The sequence below is a fragment of the Dermochelys coriacea genome, chromosome 18, assembly GCF_009764565.3.
Source record: "Dermochelys coriacea isolate rDerCor1 chromosome 18, rDerCor1.pri.v4, whole genome shotgun sequence".
Taxonomy (NCBI): domain Eukaryota; kingdom Metazoa; phylum Chordata; order Testudines; family Dermochelyidae; genus Dermochelys; species Dermochelys coriacea.
The window spans coordinates 8253971-8274395 of NC_050085.1; the positions used below are offsets into that span (position 1 = coordinate 8253971).

General features: G+C 44.8%; 2 protein-coding genes and 1 long non-coding RNA gene across 10 annotated transcripts in view; 1 reads left to right on the forward strand and 2 right to left on the reverse strand.

Annotated features, from left to right (window-relative positions):
• Positions 1–6851, reverse strand: part of UBR4 (ubiquitin protein ligase E3 component n-recognin 4) — a 119602-nt gene extending 112751 nt beyond the window's left edge. For 4 of the 5 annotated variants that reach the window (XM_038376457.2, XM_043500215.1, XM_038376455.2 and 1 more), the window contains exons 1-2: positions 6222–6478; positions 169–266 (exon numbers count right to left, since the gene is read on the reverse strand). In XM_038376457.2, coding sequence (XP_038232385.1) covers positions 169–266; positions 6222–6358 — 235 coding nt within the window. In that variant the 5' untranslated portion in view covers positions 6359–6478. Of the gene's footprint in view, positions 1–168; positions 267–6221 lie in introns of all 5 variants that reach the window. The other variant, XM_038376453.2, reaches the window with a different exon arrangement.
• Positions 6852–7358: 507 nt separating this feature from the next.
• LOC122457106 lies at positions 7359–9593 on the forward strand. The gene is made up of 2 exons (XR_006276431.1): positions 7359–7612; positions 7805–9593. It is a non-coding gene; the product is annotated as an uncharacterized LOC122457106 (long non-coding RNA).
• Positions 9095–20425, reverse strand: part of EMC1 (ER membrane protein complex subunit 1) — a 33760-nt gene continuing 22429 nt past the window's right edge. For all 4 annotated transcript variants that reach the window (XM_038376432.2, XM_038376430.2, XM_038376431.2 and 1 more), the window contains 7 exons: positions 19691–19810; positions 16975–17112; positions 15620–15793; positions 15244–15454; positions 11478–11562; positions 10761–10890; positions 9095–10110 (listed from right to left, as the gene is read on the reverse strand). In XM_038376432.2, the coding sequence (XP_038232360.1) occupies positions 9931–10110; positions 10761–10890; positions 11478–11562; positions 15244–15454; positions 15620–15793; positions 16975–17112; positions 19691–19810 (1038 nt within the window). In that variant the 3' untranslated portion in view covers positions 9095–9930. The remainder of the gene's footprint in view (positions 10111–10760; positions 10891–11477; positions 11563–15243; positions 15455–15619; positions 15794–16974; positions 17113–19690; positions 19811–20425) is intronic.

Here is a 20425-nt window from a genome sequence, read left to right on the forward strand (position 1 = left end):
CACTCGTGAAACAGACTGCTAGAACAACCGCTGGCAAGTGCCAGACCCACAAACTCTTCATTAACATCTGATTCAGAAAACAGACTTGAAGCAAGTACCAAAAGAATGACATCCCTGTTCATTACAACCCAGTCACTAGACAAGAAGTAGGACATGCTGAACACTTACTTAGGCCACACACTGTTGTGATGTAATGAGTGGAGAGCGCAACAAAGGAGGAGTAGAAGGGCTCATATTGTTTGTCGTGGTGCAGGATTTCAGATTCACTGCAATAAGAAAACATAACAGGAAAGCAAGTCAGTTGTATAAAAATAACAGTAAATGTTTGAATGCTTTGAAGATGTGACATTTATTAATACATGGAAGGCAAGATGATTTAAATTTAATGATTTTAATTCCAAATATACATTCAAAATAAAACATGGGGAATAAAACTATTTTCCACAGAGTAGTGCAGCATCTCTGCTCTTCCCTATGTGCAAGGAGCTCTCTGACATCATCCACGGGGACTTCTGCATAAACAGGGAGAGGAAAATGCCAAGGTCAAAATCCACTGTGGATCTGAGAAGAGAATTCTGATGCAATAAACATTTTGCCCTTCTGCCTTCAAGAGTCTGGCACATTTTACCTTTAATCCCAACATCCCCTTCTATTATTTTTTAACAGAGAATCATTCTCATCTTAGCTGCCTATAAGTTTTGTACTGTTGGCTGGGGGTGTGCTAGGACAGGAGGCAATTCTGCAGAATGGAGAGTTCAAAACAGTCAGTTACAGTGACAAATATAACAACGTACTTTGTGAAGAGAGAAAAGGAAGGGAAATTTTGACAGAGCTGCCACACACTTGGAGAAAAATACATTTGCTGAAATCTGTCCTAGAGGCAAAGACATGTGGCCTCAAAGATTCATTTAAGATTTTTTTGTGCTCCCCACATAAATCAATGTCAATGCTGGAAACAAACTGCTCACCCCAGTGAAGGAAGTGTTAATGTCAGCTCAAATGTCGGACTAAAAATAGTAAAATAAAAAAACACCCCTATGTGCATGAAAGATCTTTAAAAAATAATTGCAGCTTAGTTCTTTGTTTGACAGTCAGGGAGAAGGAAGACAACTTAACCACAGAGCAGAAATAGCATGAGCAGTGGCAGATCAAGCTTCACACACTGTCCCATTGATATGCCTCAACATTAGCAGGGATAGGCCCCCTTGGAATGAGAAGGTAGCTTGTGTCTTAAGGGCTAATTCAGTCCTCAGGTTTTCCTGTGACTGACGTAGTGGTGCTCATGGTGGTGACACTGTGTGATGTGGATACCTGGCCCACTACCTAATGAATCGCATCACACGAGCCATCAGAGGGTCGTAACTGTCATTCAGTACCAACCAGATCTGAACTAGTAATTTAGGACGAGAGGCTTGGGCCTACTGGTCACAAAAAATGCGGTGGTGTGGTTTGATGGCCGACGGAAGACACTTTGCAGTAACAAATGAGATATTGCAGTTCAAACCCTGGAACCTGCCTAAATTCAGCAGAGGCAGGGGAAGCAGCAGGAATAGTTTCTAAATTTTCTGGCAAGGGCAAGACTTACACAGGTTATAAATACAATCTGTTGCTCTGCTGAGAGGGAAAGAATTTTCCCATCACTATAGGATTATTATTAATCATTTATACTCCTGTACCTTCTAGAGAACTCAACTGAGAGGCTATCAGGACTCCATTAAGGTGACTTGCCCAGACACACAGTAAGATACAGTCCTGCCCTTACGACTGAAGACAAAAGGCAAGAGAATGAAAGCACTTCTCATTTCACAGACAGGGGAACTGAGGCAGAGAGAAATTAAGTGACCTGCCCATGATAATATGAATTCTGCAGAAGAGGCAGAATTGAACCTACATCACCCAAGTCACAGTCCATTGTCAACCACAAGACTATCATCCTTCCTCTCAGTACATTGTTTTTCTTCAATGCTCCGTACCTGCCTACTATCTGACTGCATGATTGACTTTATCCTGTCCAGTTGCCACTGCTTTGGAAGCAGACAGAGATCCAAGAGCAGTTACAGTGACCCAGTGCTCAGCTAACATTTTCATGACGGTGTGTCTGGACCTCTGTTGAGTTCCATGACTGCGTTCAGTCGCAGACCATGCAGCAATAAGAAACTGACAAAGAATGATTTCCCTAATCCCCCTCATCAGATATGTAATAAATCAAATATAGACAGTGAAGGAAATATTGGAGTAAGGTACGAGTGGAGGAAAAACTCTCAAAATAAATGAATCGAAAACAAGTGGAAGATACCTTTGCAGTTTCCTGACTCTAATCTCATTGGATGATCTGCCTCTCCCAATATTCACTTGAAGAATCCCTATCTTAGTTTTCTGCCTTCCTAGAGTTTAGGCATTTGAAACCAAAACTCTCCCCACATCCAAAGTGAATCTAGAAGTACTCCTACAGCTTCATCTTAAATCCCTGGAAACATGAGAGGAAGTTTTAATACTCTTTCATCCTGTCTACATGTCTGGTTATATGCTCCGGTGATTTCCACAGCACCACATTTATTATTTATCAGTACTTTGCAGCTATTTATTTTTAGGAAGTTCTTAATGTCAGTCAGCCACATAGGAACAAACACTTTGCCGTACTAGATCGAAAAAATGAACCCTCAGGTTTGGTACCCTGTCTCCAGCAGGCAAAATACATCACGCCCTTACGTTACCTGCACATTGCTCTAATCTTAAACATCCAGGATGAGGAGACAAGGAACAACTCCCTGCTGACCTGTGCAGCGATCAGTTAATGACTAATCTTTTCCCCTTTTCTATTTTCCAGTCACATTTTGCCATCTTATTGTGAAACTTATCTGAAATAAAATAAACTGTGCTACATTCCCTCTCTAAGGGATGAAGACAGCAGGTCTGTAGCTCTGAATTCAAAACTATTTTCTTTAACTTTTACGTAGGCAACAGCAGTCAGTAAGATTCTAGGGGCTTCATTTCATGATATTCAGTTACAAAAAAACTGTTACTGATTTTCTAAGGTTCACCCCTTCCTACCTCCTGCCAGTATTTTACTCTCATGTTGTAAACCTAATTCAGATGCAAGAACAACACCTACCAATACAAATGGAAATTGTATGTGGATTTAGGGTAGCACGTAGCTTAGTTTTTAATAATTTGGAAGTTCTCAGTACAATTTATTCCTGTAATTTAGGAATCAGACTGCTTCACCATAAATCCAAAGAATCTAGAGGATTGAAAATAGACCTCTCCAAAGTTCATATTCTCACATGTTCACATTCAGTAGTAGGTTTTGCTCTTCTACCTCTTTGTGCACAATCGTAAATTAGCAGCAACATCCATACGTGATGTATTTTAAAGGGAATGAGCAAGAACAATCTGGGGATGATCACGTATCCAACAATTTGGCAGATACTCTCAGCTATTGCTACTGTTCTGTTGTGTAAGGCAAATTGTGTGATATACAAATGCCCCCAGGGTTACATGAGGCCAAAGGCAGAGGAACTAGAAAGCAGGGAAATTAAATGTAGCACATTTCGATTTGAAGATGAGAGATTTGGGTTTTTTATTATTAAAAGAGCAGTCACACAGTCAATAAGTAATTTATATTCTCAACAGGTCTGTTTTTGTAAATAATGAAGCACAGCAAAAACATTCAACTATGTAACTTATGTTGGTGCACAAATGTTTGTTAATTTATGATATTACACATTCACCATGATGAAATCTTATTTCACACAACCAGAACCATCTGAGAGAAACACATGGGTCAGAAACAGATTGTAATCTTTGTTTATATTCCAGTAGCACCTAGAGGCTCTAATCATGAGCAAATGCCCATTGTACTGTTTGGATTTGAGCCAGCTTCTGTTGTCTTTAATGGTTCAGGATTAGGCCCTTTATGTACAATAGTTATCACTAAGACCTCCCTCTTGAAGAGGAATAGACTGAGCAAAAAAAAAAAAAAGTTATCTTAATGTATGAACATCTCCCCCGAGTCTGTCCCGTTTGACTCAAAAAACTCTTTTTTGTATACAAACTGGATTCCAAGTTGATGGTGCAATTTCACATCATTAGTTTCATAATTCAAAGTTAATTTTACAATATTTAAGCAAGAGGGCCCAAACTTAGTAGCTGCCAAACATCTGTCATTATGAAAACTCCTCCATTAAGCTGTTAATGCCTAAACCTAAGAGCCAAAAGCAGCAGTTCTCAGGAAAATAGTTCATGTCCTGTTTTTGAAAGTTATTTCAGAGTGTTTAAATACATGCACTCTTTATTTATTCGGACAGCATTACATTATGCTGATCATGATGATAACTGTGCACCTCATGGATTTCATGAATTACACCCGCTGATACACAAATTAGAAAATTCAACAGTATCTTTTTGAAAATAACTTCTACCATGTCTAAAAGTTGAGCCTGGTTTAAAATATAATCATATGTATTATCTTCCGTTTTCTTCCTCAGTTAAGGGTCCTCAAATCCATAGTGCTATGCAGCACCACAGTGGGGCCACAGTCTGAAACAGGAGGTCCAATCTTACAAAGCACTGAGTGCCCTCAACTCCCCTAAGCTTCAGTGGGTCTGGAGGGCACTCAACACATCAGATTAGGCCCTCCAAGAACAGTTCTCACAATAATGATATATCATTGGTCTAAATCCATAAATCAGGTCAATAGTTTCATTACTGAAGAAAGAACATAAAGGATCAAAGACAGCCATCGATACAATGATCCACATTTTTGAAATATATATTTTATTAAGGCTGTAATGAATTTGCCTACTCGACAGCTGAGATCCACAAGAGAAAGACTATGCTAGGGAAGCCTTCAAAAGCAGGATTTGCAAGAATATTCTTGAATAGCATAGACACATATGCAGGTTTCTAGGTGAACCATCATACACATACATGCAAAAGCTTCCTGCTTTAGGTGTCTACTGTTTAGGGTATTTTGTCTGATTTGGCAAAACAATGTTTTATTGTAACTGTTTTCCTAATGTGTCAAGTTTAGGATTGTTTTAGTTTTTTTGCTTCCTAACAGGCAATTGAGAGTTATATTTCTCTTTAACTGAACATAAGGTAGTGGTATTCATACTTAAAGTTTAGGCTATACAAGAACTACTTAATAAACTATCAGTCATGCATTAATAACTTTAGAAAATATTTCCAATGGCAAATTCATTTTGAGTGCATAGTGTGAGACCTCCAGCTTCTGGGAAAGACAGACAAGATCAGAATGAACCTTGCCTTTGAGTAAAACTGCCACCTCCGTATTTCTTAAAAATAGTTTCAGTGACAGAACCTAAACCCAAACCCATTTAATCGAATGAGGTGAAGATCTCATACGCCATCGTCCAAGGACCACAATAGTTTGCATTATGCAGCATATAAGATCACAACACATTTTTAACCAGAGAAATATGAACACAGAACAACAGTCTAAAAATATGAGAAGGGTATAATTACCAAGGATAAGGCAGAGCTCATCTTTTTTACAAGGCACCAATTAGCTACAAAAAATGGAGAAAGGGGATATGAACCCTATCCCCACTTGCTGCCCTTGGGAGCTCACAATCTGAGAAGCCCAGATTCTCAGAACTGGGGAGAGGCAGGATGCTAGGGATCCTACCAGGGTGTCGTTCCCTGGACGCTGCTTGGAATTCCATTTTCCATAGTAGCCTCGGGCTAGCGGCTGCTAGATACATTTAAGCCCTACCCCATCCCTGTCTGGAAAAGACAAAGTGCTGACACCTTCCCCATGCCCCGGAGCGCCCGCCAATCTAGCCCTCCCCAGGTCTCCCAGAGGATCCATTGCTGTCACGCCGGCAGCTGCCCACAGCAGCCAGACACCGAATCTGGTCAGTTTCGGCCTGGGGCCGCTGGAGACGGCGCTGAGCTGCCGCCGAGGCCCGAGAGCGGGGCCTGCCTGCAGGCGCGGGGCTCGGCTCACGCTAGCTAGGCAGCGCTAGAGGGGCGCAGCCCTGATCCGCCCCCCAGCGGGGAGGGCTCCCCAGCCCGGCGGGGGCACAGGGGGAAAGGGGAGGGGACTGTCTCGGGGTGGGGGAGGGCCCCCAGCCCCGCGCCTGGAGAACGGGGGCGGGAGGGACAGGCGCGGGGCTGGGGGCGCTCTCCGACCCCGCCAGGTCCCCGCCCTCAGAGCCGAGAGAAGCGGACCGACACCCCCGCGGCCCCGGCCCCACCTCTCGATGACCGAGGCCAGCAGCTGCGGCAGCTCCCTCATCTCGAAGGCCGAGTAGGAGGCGGAGAGCAGCGGCCGCACCGCCACCTCCCAACCCGGCTCCCCCGGGGTCTCCGCTCCCCCACCCGACGCCGCCATCTTGTTGCCGCCTCCTCGGTTGGGGGGGGGGGGAAGGGAAAGAGAGAGAGAGAGAGAGAGAGACAGGAAACACTTCTACAGGGACAGGAAGTGACCGAATCCGCCTTCCCTCGCCTGCGCGCGACGCACGGCGCTCCGGCTCCGCCGTATGACGTACACAGAAGATGGGGCGGGGCGCGAGAGGAGCCGCGCTGAGGCGCGTGCGCAGATGCGTCAACACCATCTCGGCACATGCGCAGGAGGCTATTTTCGTCCCCCCCCCCGCAAGCTGCGCGTGAGCAGCCCGTGCGTGAACGGCCAATCCCATGCTCAGCTGTGCCGCTGGCGGGGGCGGCGAAGGCAGCGGCCCGTAAAGGGCCAAGGTGCAGGAGAAGCCGGGGGCGTGGGGCTCTCACTCCTCCCCCAACCCTCTGCCAGAGCCAGGAGTCTCCGCGCCCCTAAGCCGGGCCCCATCCTGCCCGAGGGCCGGCTGTCAGCTCACTGCTGCTGGGTCAATCCCAGGCACGTGCACTGGGGCTCAAAGCGTCTGAGCCCCAGCTGCTGTAACTCCTTCCCTGTTCGCTTTCACGCCACCTCGCTTGCCATGGGGCGCACAATCTAGGCAAAGGGCCTCGCACAGCTCTGTTTGGGGTTATTTAAAGTGTAACTTCCGGGGAAGGTTTAAGAGTTTGACACTTGTGATACCACATAGAGATGTTTCAGAGTAGCTAGTCTGTGTTCGCAAAAAGAAAAGGAGGACTTGCGGCACCTTAGAGACTAACAAATTTATTAGAGCGTAAGCTTTCGTGAGCTACAGCTCACTTCATCGGATGCATTTGGTGGAAAAAACAGAGGAGAGATTTATATACACACACACACAGAGATCTCTCCTCTGTTTTTTCCACCAAATGCATCCGATGAAGTGAGCTGTAGCTCACGAAAGCTTATGCTCTAATAAATTTGTTAGTCTCTAAGGTGCCACAAGTACTCCTTTTCTTTTCACATAGAGATGGGTGCTGTTACCCGAAGTAGGTATGGTAAGTTCCTCCCTCTTAGCATTTGTAAAACAGGTATAAAGAAACTATTTTCTGAGCAATTAGAAAGAAACCCAACAAAAGGGGAGTAAATACATACTAGCTCCTTGTCTTTGCCTTTATGGCCTCTCACCACATAGCCCTGTTCTCTGGGGTAGGGATTGTCTTCATTAATGCTTCTCTGAACAGTGCCTCATACAATGGGGCTCTTATCCTTGGTTGATATGCCTAGGCATTACAGGTTTCAGAGTAGCAGCCGTGTTAGTCTGTATTCGCAAAAAGAAAAGGAGTACTTGTGGCACCTTAGAGACTAACAAATTTATTAGAGCATAAGCTTTCGTGAGCTAAGTGAGCTGTAGCTCACGAAAGCTTATGCTCTAATAAATTTGTTAGTCTCTAAGGTGCCACAAGTCCTTTTCTTTAGGCATTACAGTAATACAAACAGTGATCTGAACCATAGCGTCAAACATCCTTTCATTTGTAGTCAGAGGATATGTGATGAGCTGTGTCCTCACCAAACTCCTAGTTTTCTTTTGTCTCCTAGAGCATAAACTTCTTTGTCGCAGGCATTATGGTTTCTTTGGCATTCTTTTCAGCACTAAGCACATTTATTTCTATACTGTTTTCATGGGGCAAGAGTACTCCTGGTTCAAGCAGGTACCACTGAGTCAGGACTGCTGGGTTCTACTCTCAGACAGCTAGTGACATACAAGGTGCCTCAGGCTATTCACTGACTCTGAACCTCAATTCTCCCTTCTTTAAAATTGGTAAGGCTAATTAGCTTTCTTGTGGGTGTATTGTGACCTCTAATTTATTAATCCTTAAAGTAATGAAATTCTCAGATGAAAGGTGAGATCTGGAATATTAATTAGTTGCAAGTTTTTAAAAGAAGTTAGAGGACTATCAGAAACTCATTGCTATTTTTTTTGTTCTCATTTTTGCTTTTTATGCAGTGCTCAAAAGAGAGGTACATCCCACTACCTATGTCCAGCCTTATCTGGTAGGCACTGACATTATGTGCAGTGGGGTAGAAGCCATCACCACTACCTCTTGTTTACACTTAAGTGATTTAACAAGTGTCTTTGCATTTTTTGAGTGGAGAAAAGGAGAAATACTTAACTTACAAGTAAACTACAGATACCAATCAAAAAGATCTAACAGAAAATTCAGACATGCTTATTGATACTGATCAAATCACTTTTATTTAGATGACCTGCTCTCCACTACACAGAAATGACCTTATATTCCTCATCCTTTCTGCTCACACTCTTCCACACAAAACAACTGTGGACCAGTTTCAAAGTTAAAAACAAGATCTAGTTTGTTACAGCATCTGGTTAACTGATCACATCTCAGCCAAACATAAATCAACAGCCCTTTGCTTCATATGCCAAGTTGCAATCATTTCAGTACATAGGAGGTTCAGAACCAACATTAGAACTTTTTTTCCCAATGAGTTACAGATAATTGTAAAAACTTATTCCAATTTAAAATTAGATACTGAATACATACCAAGAATGAACATCCTTGATACATGGAGAGAAAACAAATTGCAGGCTTCTTTACTCCTAAATCACAATATTTTTAACCTAGTTTCAAGTTATCAACTTAGCTGTTTGGCAAAATAACATAAAAGGTGAGATGTTTTTAGATGCAACTTCACAGCAACTGGCATCTCTCAGGTTTGCTAAACCCTTCAAAATATTTACTTTTTTTTTTTTTAAACCAGAGAAAAACTCCCAGAAATAGCTAATCAATGAGGTCTGTGTTGTGCAACCATTTGAAAGATTAAAAAGCAGAAAAAGAACATACAGTGCAGTCACAATAAATAAAGAATATGGAGACTATAGTAAGCATCATGTTTCCCTGAACTCCTTCCTCATTGATCAAACCTTTTAAGGAAATTATAGCAATCAGTTTGCATGCATCATTTTCTTAATAGTCTCTTGGCTATCTTATGAACATCCCCTCTTCCCATGCCCCATGTACAGTAGCTCGCATTTACAAAATCTAGCTTTCCAATCAGAGCTGTGGTGAATCTAGGGTTCTCCTCCAAGATTTTAGTAATGGTTGAGGTAGGAAAGAGGTAAGCCATCAACTGGTCTCAAAGTGCACCCCGGAAGTGGGGAAGAAATACATTCTTAGTATTTTGATATCAAATCTTAGCTAAGTGTGGGGAAGGTTTTTCGTGGAAAGTGATGTCATCATCTTAGCGCGTTGAAGGGAAAAAAAAAAAAAAAAACTGTAGAAGGTTTTTTCACACTGATTCAATGAAGTCCTGGACAGATGAATGTTGCTTTGTCGTCTCATTAATTCCTTGCCATTGGGTGAAATTCTTCCCAGGGGAGGCATATTTTTCTTCCACCGGCAGCTCCTCTCTTTGATGTCTCCAGCAGAAATGTGATAAAAAGATTGGCCTCCGTCACAACCGTACAGTTTATAACATATAATTAAACCCAGTTGTGGTGTGCACTCCAGCAGATGATCATCTACTCAGAATCCCAGCCAGCCTGTTCTCCAGCCTCACTGGTGCCCTCAGTGTTCCCTTCACCCATGCACTTATCGCCATGCACGGTTCAGCAGCTTTACCTGAGCAAGTCTCTTTGTAATCATAGTGGCAAAAACCAGTCCAAAAAGGACACTACTTATCAGCACATAGTCATAGTCATCTTTCAGCACATCAAACTGCTTGGATGGGTAGACTCTGGTTTGGAAGATGTCCAGGCCATATGCAACAACCTAAAGTGAGACCACCAGTTGTTACAGCAGCTTCAAGCAGAAATCCAGATACATTAATAATAGATAAGGCTACGATTGTGTCACGGAATCTGACTTCCAGAGACCTCCGTGACTTCAGCCCCGGTGGCTGGGAGCTGCAGGGTCCTGCCACCTCCCACGGCAGCAGGGAACTGTGAGGTACCCCCACCGCCTGAGGCGGTGGACCCCCACAGCTCCCCAGCTGCCGCAAAGGGGCAGCAGGGGTCCCCCACAGCCGCTGGGAGGAGCAGGGGGACTCTAGAGCTCTGAGCCCCTACGGGTGGTGGGGGCCTCCAGAGTTCCCAGCCACCCCGCAAGCGGCTCAGCCATTTCCCATTTAATCATGGATATTTTTTAGTAAGTCAGGGACAGGTCACAGGCTTCCATGAATTTATCTTTATTGTCCGTGACCTGTCCCTGACTTTTAATAAAAATATCCCTGACAAAAATCTTAGCCTTAATAATAGGCCCATCCCTATGGTTCTGCTCAAGCAAAGTACAGTTCAGGAAATCATTAAGCAATGATTTATAACAAGGCTTGAAGTTACATACTTTCCCTGAAAGGGAGCGTGATGGCATACTGTTGTATCCTGCATCATGCTTTACAAAAAGAAACCCTAATCTAGACTCACCAGACATGTGGACTCTAAGCCAGAGGGGGCGGTGTAAATCCCTCTCATTCGGGATATGGTTTGATTGTAGTTGATGAACCTCTCAGCATGGATCTGGACATCTGGGGAATAGGGAATCAAATTTTCTTCCCTGAAAGATATTTGACAGATATCAAAACCCAACCAAACACAGCACAGTGGGTAAAATCCCTAAGCAGCCTGTTATCTGGAACTCAAGTCTGGTGATACAACATTAGAATCTTTATACAGATAATTTAGTCATTCACCCATGATGCTTGGTAAAGGCTATTAGGAAGAGGGAGACAAACTGATAGCCCAGGACATGCTGTAATTAGGGTAGTGTCCACCTCCTTCTAAAGTCTATGACACCAACCAACTAGGTTCAAGGCCATAGGAATAAATCAGTTAAAGTATCACTAAAAAAATAGATAATTATGTAGAATACTAGTCACTAGTATGATGCTAACAGATGCTTTTTGATAGCCTTCTGGACTACTGTGTTCCAGACTAATTTATTCACACTTGGACTGGCAGTAAAGCAGTCCAATTGCCAATAAAGACAACAGCCTCTCTAAATTTAGAGTAAGAATAACTCTGAATCTGGCCAGAGAGAACTGATAAATTAATGTACTCCAGACTAAAGCATTAAAACACTCAACCTTCCCCCTTCTGGCAGGTGCCTGGGAACGGGGATTACTGCCATGGCATTTTGCTTACCTGCTTTGTTCTGTAGGGATTTCTGGGCGTCGAGGATCCAGCAGAGCCTTTGGAAGGGAGAGAATTGAGCCAGAGGGAAGCCCAACTGCACATTAAAACAAAAAACAAAACCCTCTCTCTTAGCAATGACCATTTCTGTCTGCTCTCTGATGGCTAATCCAATGGTCCTCCTGATGCATGCCAGAGAGAAAAGGAGTACTTGTGGCCCCTTAGAGACTAACGAATTTATTTGAGCATAAGCTTTCGTGAGCTACAGCTCACTTCATCGGATGCATTTTCCACCAAATGCATCCGATGAAGTGAGCTGTAGCTCACGAAAGCTTATGCTCAAATAAATTCGTTAGTCTCTAAGGTGCCACAAGTACTCCTTTTATTTTTGCCAATACAGACTAACACAGCTGCTACTCTGAAACCTGAGATTTATATACACAAACAGAGAACATGAAACAATGGGTTTTATCATACATGCTGTAAGGAGAGTGATCACTTAAGATGAGCTATTACCAGCAGGAAGGGGGGAGGAAGGAGGAAAACCTTTTATGGTGATAATCAAGATGGGCCATTTCCAGCAGTTAACAAGAACGTCTGAGGAACAGTGGGGGGGAGAAATAACATGGGGAAATAGACTTAAAGATTAAGAATGAGCTCTCAAAACTGGATACTCTCATAAAGAACCAACCTTCCACACAAACTTCCTCGTGGCTGGACTTTACAAAAACTAGACAAGCCATCTACAACACACATCTTTTGCTAATCTACAAAAGAAAAAGGACACTAAACTATCTAAACTACTACATGTCACAAGGGGCCACAACAGTGGTTCCCTTAACCCACCCAGCAATATTGTTAATCTATCCAACTATACTCTTAGCCCAGCAGAAGAATCTGTCCTATCTCGGGGCCTCTCCTTTTGCCCCTCCATCCCCACAAACATGATACAGTTCTGTGGTGACCTAGAATCCTATTTTCGACATCTCCGACTCAAGGAATATTTCCAACACACCTCTGACAAACATATTAACCCACAGAGACCTTCCTACCAACACTACAAAAAAAAGGATTCTGGGTGGACTCCTCCTGAAGGTCGAAACAACAGACTGGACTTCTACATAGAGTGCTTCCGCCGACGTGCACAGGCTGAAATTGTGGAAAAGCAGCATCACTTGCCCCATAACCTCAGCCGTGCAGAACACAGTGCCATCCACAGCCTCAGAAACAACTCTGACATCATAATCAAAAAGGCTGACAAAGGAGGTGCCGTCGTCATCATGAATAGATCGGAATATGAACAAGAGGCTACTAGGCAGCTCTCCAATACCACTTTCTACAAGCCAGTACCCTCTGATTCCACTGAGGGTTACCAAAAGAAACTACACCATTTGCTCAAGAAACTCCCTGAAAAAGCACAAGAACAAATCCGCACAGACACACCCCTGGAACCCCGACCTGGGGTATTTTATCTGCTACCCAAGATCCATAAACCTGGAAATCCTGGACGCCCCATCATCTCAGGCATTGGCACCCTGACAGCAGGATTGTCTGGCTATGTAGACTCCCTCCTCAGGCCCTACGCTACCAGTACTCCCAGCTATCTTCGAGACACCACCGACTTCCTGAGGAAACTACAGTCCATTGGTGATCTTCCTAAAAACACCATCCTGGCCACTATGGATGTAGAAGCCCTCTACACCAACATTCCACACAAAGATGGACTACAAGCCGTCAGGAACAGTATCTCCGATAATGTCACGGCTAACCTGGTGGCTGAACTTTGTGACTTTGTCCTCACCCATAACTATTTCACATTTGGGGACAATGTATACCTTCAAATCAGCGACACTGCGATGGGCACCCGCAGGGCCCCATAGTATGCCAACATTTTTATGGCTGACTTAGAACAACGCATCCTCAGCTCTCGTCCCCTAACGCCCCTAGTCTACTTGCGCTACATTGATGACATCTTCATCATCTGAACCCATGGAAAAGAAGCCCTTGAGGAATTCCACCATGATTTCAACAATTTCCATCCCACCATCAACCTCAGCCTGGACCAGTCCACACAAGAGATCCACTTCCTGGACACTACGGTGCTAATAAGCGATGGTCACATAAACACCGCCCTATATCAGAAACCTATTGACCGCTATTCCTACCTACATGCCTCTAGCTTTCATCCAGATCATACCACACGATCCATTGTCTACAGCCAAGCTCGATGATATAACTGCATTTGCTCCAACCCCTCAGACAGAGGCAAACACCTACAAGATCTCTATCATGCATTCCTACAACTACAATACCCACCTGCTGAAGTGAAGAAACAGATTGACAGAGCCAGAAGAGTACCCAGAAGTCACCTACTACAGGACAGGCCCAACAAATAAATAACAGAACGCCACTAGCCATCACCTTCAGCCCCCAACTAAAACCTCTCCAATGCATCATCAAGGATCTACCACCTATCCTGAAGGACGACCCATCACTCTCAGATCTTGGGAGACAGGCCAGTCCTTGCTTACAGACAGCCCCCCAACCTGAAGCAAATACTCACCAGCAACCACACACCACACAACAGAACCACCAACCCAGGAACCTATCCTTGCAACAAAGCCCGTTGCCAAGTCTGTCCACATATCTATTCAGGGGACACCATCATAGGGCCTAATCACATCAGACACACTATCAGAGGCTCGTTCACCTGCGCATCTACCAATGTGATATATGCCATCATGTGCCAGCAATGCCCCTCTGCCATGTACACTGGTCAAACTGGACAGTCTCTACGTAAAAGAATAAATGGACACAAATCAGATGTCAAGAATTATAACATTCAAAAACCAGTCGGAGAACACTTCAATCTCTCCGGTTACTCGATTACAGACCTGAGAGTGGCTATCCTTCAACAAAAAAAACTTCAAAAACAGACTCCAATGAGAGACTGCTGAATTGGAATTAATTTGCAAACTGGATACAATTAATTTAGGCTTGAATAGAAACCGGGAGTGGATGGGTCATTACACAAAGTAAAACTATTTCCCCATGTTATTTCTCCCCCCACTGTTCCTCAGACTTTCTTGTTAACTGCTGGAAATGGCCCACCTTGATTATCACCATAAAAGGTTTTCTTCCTCCCCCCCTCCCCGCTGGTAATAGCTCATCTTAAGTGATCACTCTCCTTACAGCGTGTATGATAAAACCCATTGTTTCATGTTCTCTGTGTGTGTGTGTATATAAATCTCCCCACTGTATTTTCCACCAAATGCAGCCAATGAAGTGAGCTGTAGCTCACGAAAGCTTATGCTCAAATAAATGTTAGTCTCCAAGGTGCCACAAGTCCTCCTTTTCTTTTTGTGAATACAGATTAACACAGCTGCTACTCTGAAACATGCCAGAGAGAGCTTCCAAGTCCACTACTTGGTGACGAGGGAGGGTGCGTGGAAGCAAGCAGAGGGCTAGGCTGAATACTGCTGTTGCTCTAAAGGCAGCTCATGAGTGAAAGGCGAAGGCACAGCCCACGCAGACAGCCGCAATGTCTGAATGCGCACAGAAGAGTAGCATGCACCAGGATTTAAGTCAAAGGAAGGGCTGTAGCGGCACTATTTCTTCAAATCACAGGCTAGCTTTAAAAATATACTTTTCTCTAACGCAGCCCCTGGGACAGTCATGGCCGATGATTGCCCTAGATACTGTAGTGACCTTTTCTTGAATATAAAATTTGACACACATGTAATCCAATCCCTCCACCTTGCCCTAACCCAATTCTTACTGAGCAAGTGACGGCTGGTGATGCCACGTTCAGTGATGGTGGCCTCCATGGCACTGATGGCAGATGGGAAGATATAAGACTGCTGGAGGACCTGAGGCAACAGCGGGCGGTCAAGAGAACTGAAGGCTGTGGCATTATACTGCTCCATCCCTTCGTACAGCTCCAGCACAGTGAACTCATTCCGGCGCGCCTTAGTATTCCAGTACTGGTACTGAGACAAGAGGGGAAGACACTGTTCAGGAGGGCAGAGCAGAATGCTTCAGCACAAGTCAATTCACACAGAGGGTGGCTGGACAATTACTGGTGTGGAGTCAGGGAGCGTTCCCTGGGCAGCATAGGCAGTTGGTAAAGGATTACAGCAATAACTTTTTCTTACCACCACCCAGTTCTCTGAATGGACAATGTGGACAGGACCCTTTGCTTTCTTCTGTACAGAAGAGTGGATGATCCGGCCTGTGACTCCATCAATCAGATAGATTCCAATGAAGGTGCGTTCATGGTGCGTATCCGTGCTCTCCGTTACCACTGCCAGCAGGTTAGGGTTCAAAGACTTTAACAAGGACAGGGAAAGAGATGTGAGGAAGCCCCTAGTTAATAACCATTGTGCCAGCAGCAATCTGTGCAGATTATCCCAGACCTATGTAGCCAAAGATGGTGGCAACAAGATGTCTGTTAGCAGCACACATCATCAGGACAGATTTATAATCAGTCGCAGCTGTCATGATACAGCCATAGTCTTTAATAGCTGTCTGAAAACTTTTAGAGAGGAAAATTTCCTCTGCCCAAATTCAGCTTCTCCTGTCTTCCAGTAAAGTTTAGAGACACTGGTGGGTATGCAGAAACCTGGCACCAATTGTCCCATCTCGGGTCAGGACTCAGGACCAGCAGTGCTAGAAATGGGCTTTGAATTACAAAGCTGTGCTCCCCAATCAGGAGAGAAAAGAACAAAAGTTCTATCAGACACTTGTTTTAAAATCTTTCCCCAAGGCAAGTGCCTTGATATGCAATACTTCACTTGCCATATAACCCACCCAGACAGTCAGCCCCTCCAACCTGGGATGCAGTTCTGCAAGAATGCAGCAGCCAGCGACATCTTCCTGGAGACCACGCTCAATGGTTCTGTAACTCACTTGGTCTCTGTTTACCTAGAGTCATTAATCTCCAATCTACTTCCAAACCAATCTCTTGGCTGGAAGCTCACAACACCATTGCCCGGCTAGAATTGTTTGATGGAGGAGGACGACGACGTTGGGAAGCATGAGAGGGAGAACAGGATCATAGCAAATCCAGAGTTAATTCCTTCTGTCCTCCCTTTACCAGTCTGGTAAAAGGCCTGGACAAGTGCGGATGCATCCCAGGATGGACATTAAGTCTCATTATTTTTCCCCACCCCTTTTCCCCCTTTCTCTCGACCTCAGCATTGGTCTTTTAAAAAAAAAAAAAAAAAAAAAAAAAGGATCAGGAAGATAATAAATAGCAAGTTAGACTTGCTACCTTTGTTGCTAATATATGGGATGCTCTATAAAGAGAACTACCAGACAGCTCAAGACAACAGCATAGCTGGCAAAAACATCTTTCCAACCAAGTTAAGTGTTGCTTTTAAAACATGCTTAGTGTCTACAAGCCCAGGAGGTGGGTATCAGGTTCCCTGATGCTTCCGTGCCACATTCCATAGAAACCTTAGCATACAGCTCACAGCCACCAAAGCTCAGCTAACAATGTCTGCAATACCTTATAGAGGACACTGCGATCACCCATCACACGGCCTTGGGAGTGTACATGCTCATTTGATCTCTTCCCCTTCACGATCACTATTCGCTGCACTTCAGTTGGGATGGTCATCTGCCAGCTCTCCTCTGTTGTCAGATCCTACAGCAGAGACAAGATGCAAAATAAGGTTTCCTGAGCCTCTGAAAGACACCGTCTCCATTTATAGGACATAGGGAGATTCCCTACAGTGAATCAGATCAGTGCTCCATACAGTCTGGCATTCTGCCTCTGTCTTCAAAGGAGATACTGGAATGCGATCATGTAATTAAAGACTATCATAAGGGTGCTGAATTAAAGGCAGCCTTAATTCTGTCTTTCCCAACTTTTTAGCGCTTGACTTTGCAACCTTAATGTTCTTCCACTGTCTTTTTTTATATGTATAATGATATAAATAAAATTCTGTCTCATGTAAATTATCCAGATACATGTTTAATCTTTTTTGGAATCCTCCTAAGACCTTGGCTTCAATGATATCATGTGGCACGGAGTTCCGTAGGTTAATTGTTTTCTCAAATACTATTTCTATTTATCAGTTAAATGCAACAAATTTATAAACTTCATTAGATGTCCCCTCATTCTTGTATTAGAAAGGATAAATAGGAAGGTTCCCTATTTATCTTCTGTACACCCTTCATTCTTTTACATGCTTTTGTTGTCCCCAATCCTTACAGCCTTTCCCCACCTCTAGTCATTTTTGTCACCCATCTCTAGGCCCTCTCTGTTTCTGCTAGATCTTTCTTTAGACTGGGTGATCAGAAGGGAACACAGCATTCCAGGTGAAGGCATATCAGTGATTTATTTGCATAACACGTTCTATCCCATTATTTGTTCATCCTAACATTGTTTGCCTTTTTGTCCACCACTGTGCCTTGAACTATTCACAATGGCAGCCAAATTCTTTTTCCTAGTAGCTACAGTTAATGTCGACCCCAACACTGTGTACAAGTAGTTCAACTTATTACTTCCAATGTACTTTACTTGGCATTTGTGGACACCAAGTTTCACCTGCCATCATGCCGCTTATTTGCTTAGCTTTGTCAGGTACCTCTGGTGTTATTCAGTCTTCTCTAGTCTCAACTAATGCAAACAGTTAAATGCCTCCTATACATTTTGAGACCTCACTGTTCGCTCCCTTTTATAGATTGTTAATTAATATATTAAACACCACTGGTCTAGTACAGATCTGTGGGTGATCACAATCCTCCCACATAAAACATACAGATGGAATTGGATCCATGTCATTTGCAGCTAGCAGAGAGTGCAATTTAGAGCAGAGGTTCTCAACCTTTTTCTTTCCGACAACCCCTCAACATGCTATAAAAACTCCAGGGCCCAGCGTGGGGGGGTGACTCGGGCTCCGGGCCAGGGGTGGGACCCTTGGGCATACGTGTAGTTTGACATCTGGGGGGGGGGAGGGGGCAAGGGCCAGCAGGGCTCGGGCCAGCTCTGCACAGCAGGGTCCAGGGAGGAAGCGCCACCTTCACCCCTGGACTCACCTCAGCAGGCCACTCACCTGTCTGGGGCAATGTGCTGGTGGCTGCTCCCTGAGGGCTCTGCCAGCCCCGGAGCCGGGACCCTGCCTGGGCAGTTCTGACAGGCTGCATGAGCAGTCAAAGGGGGCTGGGAGCTGAGGAGCAGCCGCAACCCTGGACACCAGCAGCAGACGGGGGAATGCCACGGCCACCCACTTCATGGCACCACCAACCAGAGGAGCAGCTGCCCCGCACTGCCTGGCTCCAGCTTCCTGCCTAGGATCTGGCCAGAGGGTGGGGGCTGAGGGGGCCTGAGGGAGAGGAGGAGATATGGGGAGGTGGAGCTGCCCCCCTGACTGCCCCACTCTGGGTAAGGCACTGCAATTTGGTGGGGGGTGGCAACACCCTCGTGCCCCCTTAACTCTGCCTGTGGGCTCAGGGATTCTGCCCATGTCGGGGCTTCAGCCCCACTGCTCCCACTTCAGCGGGGGAGGAGCTCGGGGTTTCAGCTCCCCACTGCTCTGACTTCAGGGTGGAGGAGGGGAGCTCAGAGTTTCAGCCATGCGGGGGGGCACCAAGGGTGGGGCTTCAGCCCCGCAGGGGGATTGGGGGTGGGGAGCACCAGGGCTTCAGCCCCAGGCCGCTCCCGGCTTCAGCTGCATGGGGGGGCCCCGGAGCTCAGGGTTTCAGCGGTGCCTGAAAGGGCTCATGGACCCCCAGGGAGCCATGGACCCCCAGTTGAGAACCGCTGATTTAGAAGATCACCAGAACAGGTGTCAACACTTTTTACTAGAGGAAGATCACATGCTTTCTCTGCCGATTGACTAGGGCAGCCAAACTAGTTCTCAGAATAGGCAACAGCCTTGGGGAGCTGGGTGGGAAAGATTACTTGAACTACTGTGCTCTCATCTCGCCTCAGCTCCGAAGTGCATCTTAACAGGGAAATATGGGAGAACTGCTCTCTCTTGTGGAATCCCACCAAACTGCACGATGGAGTCAAGTCTGGATTCTTCAGTAAAGACTATTTACAACTGTGAGTTTACAAAGAATTCAGGAAGCTTTTGAGAAGGGTCAGAAGTTCATACCCAGCTCTACTTCTTATACATCAAACCAAAATCCCATACAATGACAGCAAAGTTCCACCATACATCCACTCTGTGGGATGAACATGTCACTTCTTACATAACACAGAGCATCTTCTGTACCTTTAGCAGCCGGAAACCTAAGAGTTTGCCCTGTTCAGCATCCACTATATAAAAAAAGATGGAGTGGGCTATTTCCTCTAACTGGCGGAGGATGTTTTTAGTTGCTGGGAAAGCTGTAACCTGGGAAGATAAAGAAGAGTTTAAACAAAGACATTAGTTATCATCAATTTTTAGTCTCACATATGTAAGTAAGCTAGTCCAGTTAAGTTTACTGGGCCCAATTTACCACAGATGTAAATTCCACTGATGTAAATGGCTTGAATTAAGGATGAATTTGGCTAAACAAGGGCAGAGGCAGCTTGAGTAATAGGGAAGCTAACACTACCCTTCCCTGTAAATAAATAAATGGCTTATATTTTTGCCTGGCATTTACCATCCACATAAAAAGGTCTGTAGGGAATCTGCATCCACATAAAGAGGCCTGTAGGGAATCTGCACTGGGGAGGGGGCTGTGGCTGGTGTTTGAAACACAGCTTTCTGGTCTGTAAGCCAGAGACTTGCTGTATTTTACCTCTGCACCAGGAGGCCAAAAAGAGGGGTAGAATCATTTTAGTGCAGATTGAAAATTTAGAGTTTGTTTTAAAAACCATGGGGGTTTCAAATCCTAATGTGACTAAATAGATTCTCGTGACTCTCTCTTTCAATTGCAATGAAAGTCATCAGTTTTGGAATGTCGCTCTCCCCTGCAGTATTAGACGACCAAATAAAACAAATGGCACTATGCCACCTAATGCA